General features: G+C 38.2%; 1 protein-coding gene across 1 annotated transcript in view; it reads right to left on the bottom strand.

The window, feature by feature from the left end:
- The window catches only part of EYS (eyes shut homolog), a gene marked incomplete at both ends in the record, with an annotated part of 718966 nt that overhangs the window by 9392 nt on the left and 696907 nt on the right, over window positions 1–12667 (bottom strand). Inside the window, one exon of the mRNA XM_084285295.1 lies at window positions 2117–2278. Coding sequence (XP_084141421.1) covers window positions 2117–2278 — 162 coding nt within the window. The remainder of the gene's footprint in view (window positions 1–2116; window positions 2279–12667) is intronic.

Here is a 12667-nt window from a genome sequence, read left to right as displayed (position 1 = left end):
ATTTCTTTTACAAAAGCAGCATTACCTGCGGGAAGGGAAGGGAAGGGAAGGGAAGGGAAGGGAAGGGAAGAGAAGGGAAGGGAAGGGAAGGGAAGGGAAGGGAAGGGAAGGGAAGGGAAGGGAAGGGAAGGGAAGGGAAGGGAAGGGAAGGGAAGGGAAGGGAAGGGAAGGGAAGGGAAGGGAAGGGAAGGGAAGGGAAGGGAAGGGAAGGGAAGGGAAGGGAAGGGAAGGGAAGGGAAGGGAAGGGAAGGGAAAGGGGAAATGTCCTAATGTCCTAATTATTTTCTATTAAAAATAAGTTTAGAAAAAAAAATCCTGCAGTTTGGACAATCAATTTATTAAATCTTACATAACTGCACAGAAGAAAAGGATTTATATAAAGTGCTTTGTAAACTAATCCCCAACAGAAAGCTCTTTCACATCTGCTGGCTGCTAAGAATACTTCTGAGTCTTTCATCAGTCTAATTCTGTCTGGATTTGACAGGATTAGATAAAGGCAAATATTAAGGGCCACACGATTAGCTTTTCCTAAATCTTTCAAACTTCAGGACAGTGAAAAGGGGAGTAGGAAATGTGTAAAGAAATTAGATTACTCTATAGAAGACTTTTTTTGATTTTTTCTTTTTTTTTTTTTTTTAATGAATTTGGTATGTTTCTAAAGAGTGACTTTAAGAAAATATTCCTTTCAATGCAAACTAAACATTCCTGAATCGCAACAGAATGAGGGCATGCTCATGGTAAACCACTCCTAGCCCAAGTTAAACAGGCTGAGCACTCTCCTTAATGCTGCCAAAGAGATATTTAATTTCTTTATATGCTAGTTGCTTCCATGACCTCTGACTATTCCAGGGTTCTCTTGAGAGGGATCCTTTTTTTTCTCTTCTATTTTTCATGGCCCATATAATGCTTTAGTTTACACAGGAGAGAACTATTCAGTGAGAATCTCAGAGTTTGGCTCATGAGTGATAGAGTTATAAAAGATTCATTGTAGAAGACAGAGTTCTTTGCAAATAAATGTATTTGCATTGTGCCATCTATTTTTCTTTGAAGCTGCTTCTCTGAGTGCAGTTGTAATTAGAACAAGACAAGCCAGCACTGTATGATATATTATCAATCTCACCTAATAGTAGCCTGTTAAAGCAGCTGTGTATAGAATAAGAAGATGGTAAGCTGGGTATATGTGCATTTATATGCATACATGTCCAAGTATCTTTACAGAAATGTCTCAAAGCTCTAGACCTTGAACAAAGAAATATAAAAATACATGATGAGCAGTTATGGTTTTTTTTATCATACAAAGCCCCAGTTTTGCATAGAGTATTACTTATTACAAGTGAAAAATTTGCTCTAAAATCACATTACAAGTGATACATCATACTTCTGCTTAAAAACATGCAAGCCACCATACAAATGCCATAGAAAAATTACATACATTAATAAAGTATGTTATAAAATTACACCTTAATAATAAATTTCAAAATGTATTTGCACTGTTTGGCAACTTATTTTTATTTTTTTGCCATGGAGTTTTAGGAATGGTTACTCAGTAAAATTTGCAATACTTTTGTACATAGCAGAAATTATTTATTTAATTTGTTTTTCACTCTGCATATCTGGCAAATGTAGAATATGTATGTTTTGCATGCTGCACTAGCAAACTTTTCAGCGTTACAGAAGAAAAAATTAAGTTTCTGATGAACATCAGTTCTCTTTCACAGGTCACTTTTGCTTAACTTCAGTTTAATAGGTTTTTTATTGCTTTGTTTTGGTACATTTTAAAATACTGAGCCAAACCCTGGGCTGTAAATCCTGGTGTAGCTGCACTGGATCTACGGAAGCAGTATCAGTAAATACTTGTTGAAGATCTGGCTACTATTATTTTTCAGGTGAAAACTGTTTGTTGAATCACTTCATTAAATCTTTGTTGGCTTTGGACTCATGCAAAATTTTATTACATGATTGTTCTCAGGAACATGATTATTTACACAGCTCAAAACCCAGTCACCATGGACAATGAGTTACAGAGACTGAACACCTGCATCACTTTAATATGCTGCTTTTCTTTTTCACCAAAGCACCTGGATGTATAATATTAGCAAACTGGGAATATCCTTACCTGATTGAGTACCCAAATGCTGTGCAGTGTAAAACAGAATACCGTCTGGAGATAGAGGCTGAAACTGGAGTTTGATATGGGTCTTACGTCGGATATAAAAGGGTGCAAATGACATCCACGATGATTCGTTACTTCTGAAAGAAGGATCACTAATGGAAATATCTGAAAAATATAACAGGAAATGTCTTCTTCTGAAAGATACTTGGGAGTACTGCATTATTGTAGCATAAGTTGTCTACAGATATTCTGTATATCTCACATATGCAGTACATAATACTTCCAATTCTTCCCTTTCTGAAGACTAAAAAAAAACAACAACTAAAACAACTAGATATAGAATAAAACTCACATAATAACAAATCAAAGCCATTTTGTTTTCTGGATGCCTTGTCTGCATTGACAATCAAGCCTGTAATTTTAATGCAAACTAAATGTGCTCTTGTTAGTGTTCATTTTCAAATATACAAAAGTGTTATTTTTACATTGTTTAAAAATCCAGGCACAAAGTGCTCTTGCAGGAGTCAAAATAAGCAGTCATTTCTTCACTACATAGACAAAGTCTTTAGTGGAAGATCTTTATGAACTGCTTCTTATGACATAAGAATGTACATTTTAAGTTGAAAGTACATTACTAATAGCTGCTGAAATTTGTTTTTAGGGTAATCACACTGAGCTGCTCAGTAATTCAAATGGTTCCTTATTATACTGAAATGTATAATATTTCAAATATTACACATTTTCTCTTTCAGTTTCTCTGCTGAAGCTGTGTTGTTTCTTTTTTAAGAAACCAACAACTTACCTCAGTTTTGCACCCGAAATTTCCTAGATTTATAGTAACTTGATTTCAGCCAAATATACCTTCAAGATTTCCTAGTAGCATACTCCTACATGACCGTATATTATCTTTCCACACTCAAGTTTTCTCTATAACATCTGCTTGTGAATTCACTTGTCATGCAGTTGTACCTTGTACTGCCTATCACAGATGGGCCTTAATTATTAGATTGGTATACAGCCAGCATGCTGCAAGACTTTGTAATTTGTCTGTTTGTCATACCACCTCCCTCAGAATTGGATTCAAAGTGTTTTTGGTGGACAGTTTCCAGCAGACAGATGCAGCATTATAGAGGATCCAGATGTCTCACCTGTTGCCAGTACTTGATCACGCCTCAGTAAATACCACAACTGGCCTCTTTGTTATTTTACTTTTTCCCCTAGGTTACAGTTAATACTTCCAAGAAACATGCATGGATTTAACACCACAAATTCTCAGTGAGTTTAGAAATAAGTTTTAACCTCTGTAAAACCATTTATAGTGGATTTATGAAATGTTCTAATAATCTGAATGAAACTTTTGATGATCTGCTATTCAACCTACACATATATTCTCACTCAAAAACATTAACAAATCACTCCCATCTTAAGCGTCATAATAGCTGTTATGACATCAAGGCTATGCAGTGTCTGTAATAATATGTCAGAAAAGTAAAGTTCCTGGCATCTATACTTAAAAGATAACAGTAATAAAAATACAGTCTTGAGAGTAGCAATGACTGTGTAAGACAAACGGTAATAGAACTTTCTAAACAGATTAAGTGATATAATGAATGCAATTAAAATGTCTGAACACTCTCAGGTACAAAAGCCAAAACAAAGTTATACTTAAAATTAATGATTTACATTTGGATTTTTAGATGCTTGTATTTTTTTAGTGGGTAAGAGAAAATATTCTCCATTAGCAGTTATAGATGTAGTCCATACCTTGATGGCTTCATACTTAAAAATTACACAGAAATAATGATTCTTTTGTTCATAGACTTTTTTGCTTTCTGCATCAGTCAGTCAGTCTTCTCCTAGCAAAGTTTTGCACAGCAAGACTTACATATGAACATACAGAACTGTGCCACAGCTGTCAATCTTATACTAAAATAAGTAAAAATCTTATACTAATCTCATGCTAAAATAATATAAAAATAAAATACTGATTAAAAGGTCATACTAGCAGAAGTGTAAAATGAGATATCTGAAAGTCTTTGTGACACATTCAGTTTCACTTTGTCAATGTAATTAATTCTTTACAGTTTATGAAGGAAGCATGGACAATGACTAGTGTGAAAGCAAAATGTTATGCTGCAGCAGTGAAATGCTACATTACTTATCATTGGCAAGTATATGGGAGAAAGATTGCTATAGTAAAAAGCCTTGGAGCAGAGAGAGAAAATAAGGATGGAAAAAAATCATGATTTTATACTATCACTCAGAGAATGAATTAAATCCATGACTTTATTGCAAACAATATCTAAAAATGTCAGAATGCTTTAGAAAGGCAGTATCATGATTCTGATTTACAGATATCAAATAAAATACTCTATTTAATATACTTTGTTTTGCAACTTTCAAGATGCAAATAATTTATTTCCATTTTGCTAAAAATGTTTTAATTTCCAATAAATTTTTCTGAACATATCTCAGAGAACAACACATTTTGCCACAGTGCAGCAGGACTAACTACAGGAAGTACTTGAATGACTTCTAATTTGCATGTAGATTATTTTGTAGGTCCAATAAATATTGATTACATGCATGAAAAAGATCTGACTTGACAGGTACATGGAAAGTTCACCATATCTCAGAACAGAAGGCTTTAAGTCTACTGCAGTGCACAGAGATAATCAGAATAAAATTCAATTTTTTGCAACACTGCATCTATAGATAGACAAGCTGTAGAATAAGAAAATTAAGCTGTAGAATAAGAAAATTTAAGCATTTCAATTTGCTTTTATGGCAGGCATATGCAAAACTAACATGTTAAGTCAAATGCTGAGATACTTTGCTATTGTATTCTTGGCAACAACCTTTGTTTTTTCCCCTAAGATAAGAATATAAGTAGTTTGGCAAAACTTGTGCAAAACAGTTCCTGTGTTACATATTCTTACCCCAGAGAAACTCCGCTAAAACAGCTGAGACAAATGGATGCCTTTGACAGTCCTATAAGCTAAATTTGTAGGACCTCTACTGTGTAGCTGTTGTATTCCTCATTAGTGCACTCAGCACCGCATGGTGTACTGTTAGCACAACAGGCATTTAAGCAAACACTTTTATTCTGTATCAGACTAATGTCTCACTTCTCTAAGCTGCGTACTAGTATCTGATAAAGTTGTGCATCTCTAAATGATACCGAAAGAATTAAACTCTAAATCCCTTTAGACCAATAAGAGATATGGGAACACATAACAAGTTTCTGCAAGTACTATTGCTGAAGTTTGCTATTGTTTCTCTCTATTAAACATTCATACATTTCAGGTTCCTCCTGCTACCCTCCTTTAAGTAGCCCTGTAATGCTCTATATCAGGTTTACATGGCAAGAGTTTGGTAGCAAGGTGGCTGCAGGGGTGGCCTCTGTGAGCACAGCCCAGCAGGTGCCTCATGTCAGATCAGAGTCAGCTCCAGACAGCGCCAAAGGGACCTGCTGCTGGCCAGAGCTGAGCCAGGAAGCAATGCTGGGTGTGCCTCTGAGAGAACAGATTGAAGGAAGGGGAAAAAAAAACACCTGCTGTGCAACTGCAGCTGGGAGAGAGGAGTGAGAACCAGCCCTGCAGACGCCAGGGTCAGTACAGAAGGAGGGCAGGAGGTGCTCCAGTCATGGAGCAGAAGTTCCCCTGCGGCCTGTGGAGAGGCCCCTGCTGGAGCAGGCTGTTCCCCTGCAGCCCATGGGTCCCACATGGAGCAGATCTCCACGCTGCAGCCCGTGGAGGAGACCCCGGTGGAGCAGGTGGATGTGGCCTGGAGGAGGCTGCGGCCCATGGAGAGCCTCTGCAGGAGCAGTCCCCCAGCCGGAGCTGCAGCCCGTGGAGAGGAGCCCACACAGGAGCAGGGGGTCTGGGGAGAGCTGCCGCCCACCCGTGAGGGACCCGTGCTGGAGCAGTTTGCTCCTGGGGGATGGACCCGGTGGTACGAAGCTGTGTGGGAGCAGTTCTTGAAGAGCTGCTGCCTGTGGGCAGCCCCCGCAGGCTCAGTTTGGGAAGGATGGCTTTCAGTGGGAGGGACCCCACGTGGAGCAGGGGCAGAGAGTGACTGTGAAGGAGCAGCGGAGACAAAGTGCTAGGAACTGACTGCAGCCCCCATTCCAAGTACCTCTGCGCCACTCGGGGGGAGGTGGTGGAAGAGGGTGGGTGGGCGGAAGGTGATTTTAGTTTGCTTTTTATTTCTCGCTGCTCTAGTCTCCTAGTCTTAGTCAAAAAATTGCAGTTATCTCTCTATGCTGAATTTGTTTTGCCCATGACGATAACTGTTGAGTGATCTCCTTGGCCTTGTTTCAACCCTTGAGCCCTTTTCATTATATTTTCTCCCCCTTTCCCTTTGAGGAAGGAGAGTAAGAGAGGGGTTGTCACGGAGCTCAGTAGCCCAGCTGGGTAAAGCTACCACATGCTCATATGTCCTATTGAACCACTATTATTTCGAGGTTATTCTTGCAGCTTGGTTTGCACTATTGAAGCCCAACTGCTTCTACATATCCCACCCTGCTGCCTCAAGAATTAATTACGCTATGATAGTTTATTCAAGCAGCTTGTTGCCTTAAAACTTTCAGCGAGCCCATTTGCCATGCAGTCTGTCAACAAATCTTGCAGCAGAAAAGTAAAACAAACAACTTAAAAAACTGAGCTCAAACACCATGAAGGAAGCCTAGAGGCCGTGGAAGCAGGGATGGGCTACCCAGCAGGAATACAGAACCAACAGCTGAGTGTAACAATGGTGAAGTTAGGAATCAAATCTCAGCAGGAGTGGAAACTGGCAAGGGACGTGAAAGGAAACAAGAAGACTTCCGACAAGAAATCTAAGGAAAGTGTGGAGCCACATTTTCCCCCACGTGTGAAAAACGTTTTTCATTAAATGACGTTTAATGAAAAACGACATGGAAAAAGGCAAGATACTCAAAGCCTTGTCTGATTTTCTTTACTGGTAAAGTCTGCTCAAGACTCCCAGGCCCTTGAGCCTGGAAACAGCACTTGGGGAAGTGCATTATCTTTGGCAGAGGAAGAATTTGGGAGCACTTCAGCCAGTCAGACACAGTCAAAGACAGAGGACTGGGATACATCCCAGAGTAATGAGGGAGATGGCCAATGTCACTCTGGGGCTGCTCCTGACTGATAAGCTTTGAAAGATCATGGGGATCGTAGGAGGTTCCTGATGATAGGAGGAAAGCAAAACATCACATTCTCTTCCAGCAAAGGCAAGAAAGATGATGCAAAGACTTATGGTCCAGTCAACCTCACTTCACTTAGAAACTACCATGAAGCAAAAACCTCCTGGATGCAATATCCAACCATGTAAAAGACAAGATGTTGACAAGGTCAAATTATGCATGACCAGCCTGATAGCTTTTTTGATGAGATGGGTAGCTGTGTGACAAGCCAAGAACAGTGAATGTTTGCCTCAAGTTGGGGCAAGGCCTTCGATATAGCCTTTTCATAGTATACTTATACAGCCAAATTGGCAAAATATGGTTTGGATGATCAGCCTTTGATGCTATATCAGCTATACCACTTTGTTTTTCTTCTCTCCAATCCTTCTTGGAACTAAATACAAACAAGATTCCTGCCTGTTAGTCCCTGAGTAAGCTGAGCCAGATGGACTCAGGGGAGCAGCGAGTGCCAGCTTTGGAGTCCTGGTCACCCAGGCTGGTCCAGAGTGATGAGGCAGGGCTGAGGTCAAGACCACAAGTCAGCTTGTGGATTGGGGTCCAGGTTCAGATCAACACAGTTCATGGTCTGAATGTGGTGCTGCTGCAGTACAGCCAGGGATCAAGGTCAAGAGCCTCTAAAAGCTGCTCTTGAGCAAAGCAGGAGGAAGCTCCTGCTGAGGCTTCTCAACAGAGCAGTCTTCAAGACTAGACACCTGCACCATCTCTAGGATGACTGAAACCAAACAGACGAACCATTAGGAGGTGGTGAAAGAATGCACTTACAGCACAGCACTAACAGTTCATTAGCAATAAGCAGTTGCCTGAAATCTTTTAAGTTCACAGTCAATGTTTTGAATCTGTCATAGAGAGTGAGCAGCTCCACGAGACAATTGTTTCATTTTGGAAAATAATGACAGGTGTGTCAGTATGGAAATCTTCATCCTGAGCTAGTATTTGCTTAAGATTGCAGCTGAAAAATTACTGAAATAGCACTTTTTTTTTTTTTTTTTTTTTTTTTAAGGGGGAGGTTGTGTATGTAGGTATTTAGATAAAAAGAAAAAAAAAATCAGCTTATCTCAATTGTGTTTTTCTTTTCAATTATCACTGCTTATTTAATCTTTGAAGAGCTAACATTTCCATAACCAACAAACTAATTCAAGTATAACAACAAACAACAACAACAACAAAACAACGAAAAACAAAATAACCATTGGAACTTTCATTTTTAGTGCAGTAACAAGAAGTAGAGCATGTTAATGAAAGTATTGATTATTAACACAACTCTAATAGACCAGTTAGAACAATGTATTCATGAAAGTGGTAATTTTGTCAGACCTGCAGCCATTAGTAATCCTTGTTGTCCCTGAAGACATGACTGAGCCAAACATTGTTCTGAACAATACTGGAACAAGAGATTGCAATTTTGTAAGTAAAGTCTACAGTTCTATTTGTTTTTGTTGCAGCAGATTTGTAACCAACTAATTAGATATCTAATTAGCTAGGAAGTAACATCTAGGAGCATATGGTTAAATCCCCAAAGAGACCTCTGATTCTCCAAAGCCTAAAATAGCTATCACTATCCAAAGTCAAAACAGTAGACCTCGGGCTTTCTGTGTGATACATACTAAGGGATGAGTGCCTAAGAATAAGTGATGGGGCCCAGCAAAATGTACTGGGAGCAGCTATGAAACGTCAATGTGATGAAATGAATTGGAGTAGGAATCCGAACCCAGTTCTCCTGTATCTGAGGATACGGATATTGTAAGTGGGATATGGATAATTTCTATTCAAAATGGATAACTTTTATCTATGGATAATTACAGGGGAGGGTCAGACTGATTATCAGGAAAAGGTTCTTCACCCAGAGGGTGGTTGGGCACTGGAACAGGTTTCCCAGGGAAGCGGTTATGGCACTGATCCTGCTGGAGTTCAAGAAGGTTTTGGACAACACTCTCAGACACATGGTCTAATATATATACATATATATTTTTTTTTTGGGTGGTCTTTTGGGGACCCAGGAGTTGGACTCGATGACCCTCATGAGTCCCTTCCAACTTGGATATTCTATGATTCTATTTCTTCTGTACAATGAATATTTTCAGTAGATGCACAAAAAATTCCTAGAACAGATTAGAAGACAGGAAAAAAAATATAAAAGAAATCCTTTGGTATTATATTACCAAAAGGATTATTAGTGGTATTATATATATTAGTGGTATTATATTCTTTGGAATATGAGTTCAAGGATTTGTTTGATAGTGAAAATGAATGCTTAATCACTAGATATGTGCTACATATCTAGTACATATGTGCTACAAGCACATACATATGTGCTACAAGCAAGAGCTATAGATGTTTAATCCATGACTAGCTTTGGTAACAAGCCTTCTCTAGGTACTGAAATACTCTGAAGACACTTTCAAGACAAAACCTAAAAGAAGAAACACCCAATCTGAAAGTCCCTCACCAGGACCGTTTCTGCACTGGAAGCCTTCAAGTGTCTCAAGACTAAGGCATTGAGTGGGATTGGGAGTATCTCAGAAATTGGGAGTATCTCAGAAAATAATTCCAGAGCCATACTGCTGCGTAGTTGTTAGCTGGCTCTATGTTACTTCTGAACTGGGTAACAAGAGGGAATGGTAAACTCATGGTTGAATTTTTATTGGGCCTTCACATCACTCCTGACTGACTTGGTACAGAGGGCATTACTTTTGTACTGCATACCAATTCTTTCTTTTTTTGCCAAGCATAATTTCTGTTAAAGTTTATATAGTAATCCATGGCACATGTTGAAGTAGGCAACTCACTGTATTCTACTTGACACTTTAAATATTACAAAGAAATATTACAAATGCATGTTTTCTTGTGTCTACTGTGAATATTGTTTATGGACAAATCTGAAAGTTTAGACTGTTTCCTTATTTTTTTTTTTTGTTAAAACTTTGAAAGAACATTTTATCCTTATATAATATGACTGCTACTCCAAGATCTTCTCAGCATGTTGCCACAAGGTTTCAAAACTTCTACTGGAAGCAGAAAGCTTGATGGGCCCTTTGTTGCTTAAATTACTAAGAGAACACAGTAGTCACTGTGACTCAAAACAACAAGCTATTAAGTGCCCACAATTGTCTTTAAAATGGTTAAACATAGAAACACAAGTTTCCAAATAGTATTTATGAAACAGTTTGTGCATAAAATCAGCAAGTCTAACTGCATTGTCAAATAAATCCAACATATTATGCATGCATGTATGCATGTGTTCGCACTTGAGTGTTTGTATGTAAGGTGCCTGTTTATGATAAGAATCTCGAGCTAAAGCATAGTCTAAATTAATTTGTCTTATACTAGTAGTAAATATACATTGGGGAACATTCTAGACTATGTAGAAAGAAAAAAAATCTTTATAGTAAAAATGATTCTAAAAGACAGTTTCTTCCACTTTTCATTATGACTAGATTGTGACTAGATGGACTAGATAGTTACAGAATTGTCTTTATTTTATTCTCAGGTATTTGCAGAATTCTGCTGTACTATTTTATCAGACATGGAATTTGACATCAGAGCAACATCTAGAAAATTGACTTCTTGTTGATAAACATGATCAAAGGAAATTGTTCGTCATTTGTTCATCAAGAATTTTTTTTTACTGCTTGATAAGTATCCTATTATATTTAGGATAAGAACAATGAAAAGCTCTTTTACATTTGCTTTCCTTTCATCAAGACCTGTACTGATAAGCAGTGATTGTAGCTATGGAATTCAGAGCATAATATACAGTAGAAGACATCTATTATTAACTTATTTCTTTGTTAAAAGGGCAGTAGCATTCCATTATGGGGCCTTGAAGAAAACAGAAGTTATTTTAGTAGGTGTTGTGAAAGTGTGTCATACAAACTAATCCCTTTGTACTTGAACATGGTAATAGTTTCAGTAAGCGCACTTAAAGTTTATGGGACATGATGAAATTATTGTTTTCTATTTATCTGATCAGCATCTGTTTAACAGAGCCAAAACTTCCTTGGTAAAGACAAAAACTATTGAATAATTAAAAATTTAAAGAAATACAGTGATAAAAACTGTGCTCATTTTAGCCACTGTCAATTCTTCTCCAACACTGCCATCTACAGAATCTTTCAAATACTACATTGATGTTGCCTTAAAAGAGAATATTATCAGGTCTATAAAATTTTACAATTAACTCCTCTGAAATTACAGGTTTTCTTCTTTCCTCTACAAAACCGAGTATATTACATAGGATATAAATTTCAGATGCTTATTATCTAGTGGAATTCTAGCTTATGTAGAAAGATATCTCAAAGCTTGACGTAATGTAAGAGGAGTTTCATCGACTCCAAATTTATTTCTGTTCAAGTTGTCTACTGCCTTGAATGAGACTGTTTATGTCAAGGTGAGAGACCTGATCTAATCTTTAAAAAAAAAGAAAGAAATGCAAGATAAAAATGTTTGGATGATAGAAAACTACCTCAGGGATACATAGTTGCTGTGCTAAACTTTCCTCTAAACCTTCACTCTTGGCCACTGCAAGAGACAGGATTACTGGACTCACATAGGGACACTTCATACATGAGGAATAAGCAGCTGAGGTGCAATTTGGTAAAGATTAGAATATACATGCAGACAGTTATTATGCATATATATGTACATGTATATATATAATAATGTAATATTGATGTGCTACAAATCAAACTATTTGTCTGCAGCAAAAGGTTTTTAGACTGTTCCGTCATCTCTAAGCTTTGACACTTGATCTTGGCCACTTTTCTCACAAGCCAGTAGGTCTACTGCATACTCAGAGGAGAGCTGAAACAGCCAGGTCCTTAGTGGTTTCCTGGCCCAAGTTACTGCATATAGCCAGGGACCTTGAAGGCTGCATCTGTCGTCTCAAGCTCTGTCTGTGTTGAAGCCTCCACACCAGCAGTGAGAGCTGGTCTGCTGCCTGCTGCTCTGTGGCATGTTGCCACCATATCCAAGAATACATGAAGGGACTGAGTTCAACTGTGGGCCCCCTTCTTCAGAAGGAGCAGTTCTTTAAGAACTGTTATAGCCTCACCTGTATATATGATTTCATTTCTCTCATGCAGTTTTCATAAAGAACCACCTGATCTAGTGGGTGGCATCCCTGCCCATGGCAGGGGGGTTGGAACTAGATGATCTTTAAGGTCCCTTCCAACCCAAGCCATTCTATGATGATTCTATGATATTTTTAGTGTTTGTTAGGCAGGTTAGTACTTGATTTCTGTCATTTTGTGTTTAATTATCTCTAACTTCTATGGTCAAAGTACTTTTTCTCATTACTGTGGCTCTAGCCCTACTGCCTTATTTATTTCACCTGACCTGTTGTTGTGTAA

Source organism: Netta rufina, assembly GCF_964035555.1.
Source record: "Netta rufina genome assembly, chromosome: 3".
Taxonomy (NCBI): domain Eukaryota; kingdom Metazoa; phylum Chordata; class Aves; order Anseriformes; family Anatidae; genus Netta; species Netta rufina.
Note: the sequence above shows the minus strand (reverse complement) of the source record. Positions and strands in the feature narration are given on the sequence as shown.